This window comes from Cavia porcellus, unplaced genomic scaffold (assembly GCF_034190915.1).
Source record: "Cavia porcellus strain 051 isolate PalLab524CR breed Dunkin Hartley unplaced genomic scaffold, mCavPor4.1 scaffold_21, whole genome shotgun sequence".
Classification (NCBI taxonomy): Eukaryota; Metazoa; Chordata; class Mammalia; order Rodentia; family Caviidae; genus Cavia; species Cavia porcellus.
The window spans coordinates 57,068,347-57,075,378 of record NW_026947504.1 but is presented as its reverse complement, the minus strand read 5'-3'; the positions used below and the strand labels follow the sequence as shown (position 1 = coordinate 57,075,378).

The following is a 7,032-nucleotide window of genomic DNA, read 5'->3' as shown; positions in this document are numbered from 1 at the left end:
TGAATTTTGTATTAAATTAATAAGTAACAACGGGCTTTCTCTAAAATATATTTGATCGTCGCATGGCGTGTCTCAAGGTGTGGACTTTATCTCACTGAATATTCCACGTAAGGCAATTATGTTTTATTTTTCGACTTTTAAAATTAATTGGTGGTTTGTGAGCTATGAACCTTAGCCAGCCCCTACATGCCATGAAAGAGATCCTCGTTTCTAAGAAATCACACACTACTACTGCCTCAGGGGTTCCTAATATATGGACATTTCTTGTAGCTTCACCTGTTATCTTGATCTCTTCATCAGAACCGGGTGCCTTTTCCGAGTTTGTATATACTATACCCGTGAAAACTAAGCTCCACTTTTGGAGGGTGTAGGGTGGAAAGTAAAGGAGAGGGGGGCGGTGAGGACCACAGCAGGATAAGCGACAACTCCTAGAAGTCCCTGGGAAGCTCCTGGGAGAGGTGATTCATTCTGTTCTGTCCCCGCCCCTGCCTCGCCCCTGCCCCGCCCCAGGCCCCGCCCCAGGCCCCGCCCACCATTAAAGCACAGGTTAGGGCTCCGGCTTCCGGTAAGTAAAGCTCGGAGAAGAGTGAAAGAACAGCCGGTTGCGCGCGTTGACCCGGAAGGAGTGAACCCGGAAGTGGAAGTGGTCGCGGGTGGGCCGGGCTGGAACGTAGTGAGCCGGAAGGGATTCCGACCTCAGTAAGAAAAGCCAACGTCCTTTCTTCTTTTTCTTAGGTATTCACAATTCTTTCTTTAAGTCCTGAAGGAGCTTTTACTTCTCCTCAACTCTGCGGTGCCTCCTTGTAGAATGTCGCTGTGAGTTACTCAGTGTGATTGGCACGTGCTGCTTTGTCGCGGCTTCTGCCGCTTCTGACGTGCAAACTCCGAGTTGCTCTTAAGGTAGCGCAGCGTACTTTTACGATGGTGGGACCAGAGAAGTCTTGTTCCTCGTAGATGTAGAGAACCCTAAAGAACGTCTTGGTTTGTGTCCTTAAAATTAAGCTTCATGACCTTGAGCATTATTATGCTGTAAAGATGGAAATTTTTAGCTAGCAATATTGTAGTAAAAACCTGTCATTCTTTTATTCCGTTCACCATGGAGGGGATACACCTCCATTAATGTGCTTGAGATCAAATGTAAAGATACACAGAAACTTGTGCTAAGTATGTAGCTGCTGAATTTTGATGAATTCTTCCACAGCCCGTTTCCAAATAGGATTCAGTAAGTTAAATTGGTCAGTACAAACCTGCAAACGTTGAATATTGTATACACCATTCGAATATTTTATTTCCTAAGCAATCTTCTAAATTAGCAGATTTAGAGAGAGCAAATGAAAGCTAATATGAAATGCACCTCCTACCTGGAGATATTAAAGGGTGGTTATTTCAACCTTGAATCTCAGAATTTTAGAAGCAAAGTACTTTACTTAGGACCTTTGTATTTTCCCTTTTTGATTCTGTAAAACTACTGTGTACTTTTCTTATCTCTGTTTGAGGAAAAAACGGATAGCTATGGTACACGACCAATTTCAGCTAATCTAATTTTTAAAGTAACCTTTTTTCAAAAATTATGAAAGTAGTATGTGCTATTTGTGTAGAAGTCTTGGAAAAGTAGAAAAAAACATAAAGCAAGCAAAATAATCCCACAAGTAGAGATCATTTTGTTAATATTTTAGTATGTAAATGTTTTTAGTTTTCTTTTGAAAAATACTGTGTGTACTTTCCATATGTTGACAATATTTGGAAAAATTAAAATTTTACTGTTTTACATTCTACTTTTTTTTACTTAATAGTGTGTAATTACGATTGTCCTTTATTCATCAGACCTACTTTCTCCTGTTAGTATTGGAATTTTTCTTCTTTTAAGATCTTAGACAAAAGGGAAGAACCTTTTTGCAGAAAAGCACTGATCTTGGGATAAGCACCCTGCATTCTAATACCACCTCCACTTCTCTGCAGTGATGAATAGTCTTAAGTTACCTGCCTTTCTTCACCATCTAGATACCTAAAACAAAATAAAGAAGACAATAGTCAATATTTCCTTCAAACTTTAGAAATTTATAATTATGATCCAATTAAAACCTGCACAATTATTTATTTGCAGTGAGATACATAAACATCTTTTCTAAAAAAAATTATATATATATATATATATATATATATATATATATATATATACCAACTGCAAAATAAAGCTTCATTTGTCTCCTCTATTATGCAACCTTTCAAATACTTTTACACTTAGTTCTAAATTCTGGATGCTTTCCAGAAAATAGCTGATTTAATCCATTCCACTAATATATTTTATTCACCTACTCTTTTGCCCCATTGTGTATTTTGCATGCTGCTTTAATTTGTTTTAATATATCATTATTCAGAGGTTTGAAAAATTATGTGGATTGTTGAATTTGGGGGCTGTTTGGAACTGGCTAATGTAGTGAACTAAACAAGCTTTCTTTAAAGTTATTTCTAGCTTTGTTATACTGTATATCTTTAAAGTCGGCTTTTTTATTTCAGATAGTGTTTGTTATATTTCAGATGCTGAGATGAATCGCCACCTGTGTATTTGGCTTTTTAGGCACCCACCCCTGAATGCCTATCCCCGGTGTCACATCTACCTCCATTCTCATCAGTTTAAACAGCTGCATCTTAAAACAAGACTGTGGCTTCTTGGACAAAATAGGAATCACATTCTCCATTGTTTTTTAAATAACAATTGGTCCAGGAGATGCTGTCATCAGGATACCAGGATGATCTGGAAGCATAAGGCGTTTCAGAAATACATGGAAGACCTAAGTAAAGAATACCAGACACTTGGTCGGTGTCTGCAGGACGTCCCTGTGAATGAAGCAGACCGAAAGTGCATGACCCGAAGGCATGCTGAGTTGTCACCACTTGCAGCCATTTATCAAGAAATTCAGGATGCTGAACAAGCAATCAAAGAATTAGAGTCAATGTGCAAAAGTAGGTAAAAGATTGTGTGTGACTTCTGAGTTAATGTTTTATTGAACTCTGGCTTTTAAAAAATTAAAAAAAATGCCTACAAGTAATAATCTCAACACTTAGCAAGAACAGGACTGTTATACTCAGGGTGTTTAACATATTTCAGTTATCAACTACTCAAGAGACCAGGCTCCTTGTGGCACTTGCCAAAAAGTTCATAGGCTTTAGAGAATTTGATATGGACCTTATCAGAAGCTTTAATTTGTTGCACAGATCTATACTAAGCATGGTACTGCCTATCAGGAATACAGAAGTATAGTTCCTATCCTATCAAAGGGCTTACAGCCAAATAAAAGAGAGTATATTTAAGTATTGTTTGACATGGGTCACATGCTATCCTATAGAAAGGCACAGAGTTTGAAGGGAGCAAATAGAAACCTCCTAGATGAGGTTGCATATTAGAGGAGACAAATAAAGCTTTATTTTGCAGTTGGTATATATATATATATATATATATATATATATGTATGTATAATTTTTTTTTTTAGAAAAGCGGTTTATGTATCTCACAATTTTGGGGGAGCATATGATATCTGTATGCATATGACATCTGTATCTGTTTAGCTCTGGTGAGGGCTTTACAGCAGATGGTATCACATGGTGGAAGCTAAAAGGTATTCTTTAATATTTTAATTGTAGTTTTAGATTATTTAGAATTTCTATTCTTGTAAACTTTTTTCTTTTCAGTACTGGAGGTTGAACTGAAGGCCTTTTACGTGCTAGGCAAGTATTCTACCCTGAAATGAATGCCTGGTCCTTCAAATTTGTATGTTTAGTGGCTTGAAGCATTTTCTAGGACAGCTGACACATTTCTTAGAACCCATGGAATTGTAGTACTATGATCAGATAAGAAATCTAAGTGTCTTTACTATTACTTTAGGACTTGAACAAAGCATCTCCACTCAGACAAGGGCCTTGTTCTTAGAAGTTTACATATTACTAACTAAGTATTCAATAACTTTTCAGATCTACAATCTTCCAAAATACGAATATCTGGTCAGGCACCGTGGTAGATGCCTATAATTCCAGCATTGAAGGAGGCTGAGGCAGGAGGATCACACGTTTGAATCCTGCCTAAGCAACTTACCAAGACCGTCTCTCAAAGTAAAACATGAAGAGGGCTGGGATGTAGCTGTAATAGAGTGTCCCTGGTCACCATCCTCAGTACCATGCCCCCTCCCCAAATTTTATATATATATATGTGTGTGTGTGTATTTTATATATATGTATGCATATGACCAGCCTACAATTTCAAAATGGAAATATTTAAAATAGTGTTTAGATTTCAGAAGTCTAAAGTGACTTATTCTAAAAATTTGGTACAGTTAGCTCAGTCATTAATTTAGTTATTTACTGACCCAACATTCACAGATTTACTATATACCAGGCACTGTGTAGGTGACAGCAAAAAAAGATGAGTAAGCCTTGAAGTTACCATCTACTTTGGAAAACCTGCCGCATATAAAGTGAAATGCAGTGTGACAAATGCTGAATATGCAACAGAAACCAAGCTTTCAAAGTGGCTCAAAAAAGGGCGTAATCAGTTCTATCAGAGATGGTTGAAATAGACGGTGAAGAATGATTTTCTGTATTACAAAAACAAGGAAGGAGTTTCCAGACGGAGGGAAGAATGTGAGCTAAGCTAAGGAAGCTGAGGAGGTGTGACGTTGTCAGCATGTGGCTTATAATGTAGAGTAACAGCCTCACAGTCTAACACATTGTGAGAGGTCTCAAGTGCCCTGCTGCGAGGTTCTGAGATCCACAAGGTGTCTGGTTTTTGGTGTCATAAATCAAAGAAACTGCTGCCTCATACAAAGTCACCAAAAGTTTATACTTACTTTTCTTATGAGAGTTTTGTATTTTTAATTCTCACACTAAAGTCCTTTATATATGGTGTGTTCATTTATAAGGCAATTTTATTGTAATTTTTAAAATTAAGCTTATTGATACATTTTGGGTATCCATAATGATCACATTAATTATAGGGAGTTTGAACCTGTACATGATATAACTTGATTCTTTTCCCATTTCCCTACCCTTCCTTCAATCCTCCCCCGCCCCCTTTTTTTTTTTTTTTTTGTCTTTTTTGAGACTGGGTCTCACTCTATGCAATTCAGGCTGGCCTTGAGCTCACTTTGTAGCCCAGGCTGGTCTCGAACTCGCAATGATCCTCCTGCCTCAGCCTCCCAAGTGCTGGGATTACAGACATGAGCCACTATGCCCAGCTCCTTGTCCCCCTTCTTATTTACAAAATCTTGGTTTCCATTTTTTCCTTCATTTCTAAACATTTTATTTTTCTTTTCCCTTCCTTCCTTTTTTCCCTTCCCTCCATAGTCCCCCTTCCCATTGGAACATTTTCTTCCTGTTTCACAATATCTGTTATCCATTTTGGTCCTTATTTACCCTTTCAGTTTCTCACATTAGAGAAACAATACAGTGTTTACACATATGTGTCTGATTTATTTCACTTAGGAATATGATCTCAAGATGCATCCATTTAGCTAGTTTTATTGTAATTTTAAATTCAATAAGAAAAATTGTTTTTAATTTAGTATTGCTTTAACGTTTTTTCTCTTAAAAAATATTCAAAATATACAGAAATTGAGAGACAAATATTGCAGACTAAGCCGGGACTGAACACTTACACACAGTTTGCTGTTGCCTTTTTTTCTGTACCTTGTGTTCCATCCTGTTTCATTAAAGCTTAGAAGTGTTACGTGATGGCGAGGCCGGGTCACTAGTATCCTGTAAAATCCTGCATGTCCAAAGCCTCACGTGTTCCTGTTTTCTGTTAGTGGTACTGTAAGTTTCTCCTGCAGGCTTATTGAAGATATTTCTTAGTATTGTACCGTGCCACTTAAAATGTTAGTTTTGGACAGGTTGCACATACATAGGAGGAGCTTACTAACTGCTTTCTAATTAAGTTGATGTGACCTCTTTCAGGCTTGGTTGTATCATTTAATATCAATAGGTTAGATTAGATCATTTCAGAAGGCTCCATTAGCTCTATGATTCTGTTTTTATATAACAATTATGGTAATAGTTATATTTATGAAGTTTTACTACATGCCACACTTTAAGCTAAATACTTTGTCAATGTTATCTCCTTTGAATGGTCATAGTAAATTTATGAAGTAGGAATTGTTACTGTCATCCCCATTTTATAGATGAAAAAGCTAAGAGATTAAATTACCGGGGTTGGGGGTTTAGCTCAGTGGCATAAGCGCCTGCCTTGAAAGCAGGCAGTTGTGAGTTCGATTCCCGGTACCGATAAAAAGGAAAAAGAGAGAAAAAAAAATCCCTAGCAAGAGATTAAATTACCAATGGTTGATCAGCCATACAGGAAGGAACAAGGATTTGGACCCAAGCAATGAGAATCCAAAGTCTCTGCCCTTATCCACTGCACAATGATTTAAGTCCAATAGCTCTACCTCCATAATATATCTTGCCTGAGCCTCTTTCTATTCTTTCCATGCTTTTTGTTTTGTTTTGAGAGCATAAAAAGGCATATTAGGCAGAATTGAAAATAGTATGTCTCTCAAGAGAGGCACACATTATAGTCTGGATTTTTCTTTTTTTCTTTTTTTGGGGGAGGGGGCAGTGGAAATCTGTGGAATTTGTGAATTTGTAGGCAAATTCATTTTTACAGAGGAAAAGCAGTCTACTGTTTTTTGTTGGTTTTGTTTATTTAGGATAAGTGATCTAAGATACTTTACGTAAAAACATTCTTTGTAACCTTTGAATCTGTTTCTCTAAAGGTAAGGTTTCTGCCCTTTATCAACTAATTTTGTATTTAAAGTATCTTTAAGGAATTTTAGTTGTGTTGGGCATGGAAGAAAAGAACTATAAACAAGCCTAGGAAGTACAAATATGATAACCTTGAGTAATTCTGTTTCCTAAAGTTGCAGTCTTTTTAAAATTACAGACTTTAAATTACAATATTCTTTGTCTCCTTTTCCACATAACTATTTTTTATGATTTATTGTCCTCCTCCATCCTGTACCCCTCAGGGATGCAGAGGAGCTGAAC

The 7,032-nt window shown here is 37.0% G+C and overlaps 1 protein-coding gene across 8 annotated transcripts in view; it reads left to right on the top strand.

Moving 5' to 3' along the window:
- Positions 1 to 595: 595 nt before the first annotated feature.
- Mtrf1 (mitochondrial translation release factor 1) overlaps positions 596 to 7,032 on the top strand; it is a 36,095-nt gene continuing 29,658 nt past the window's right edge. For 5 of the 8 annotated variants that reach the window (XR_010041805.1, XR_010041806.1, XM_003477458.5 and 2 more), the window contains exons 1-2: positions 596 to 735; positions 2,539 to 2,964. Coding sequence is in view for 6 of the 8 variants with exons in the window: in XM_003477458.5 (XP_003477506.1) it covers positions 2,547 to 2,964 (418 nt within the window). In the remaining 2 variants the exon portion in view is untranslated. Of the gene's footprint in view, positions 901 to 1,023; positions 1,236 to 2,538; positions 2,965 to 7,032 lie in introns of those variants that run through there. The other 3 variants (XM_063232721.1, XM_063232719.1, XM_063232720.1) reach the window with 3 other exon arrangements.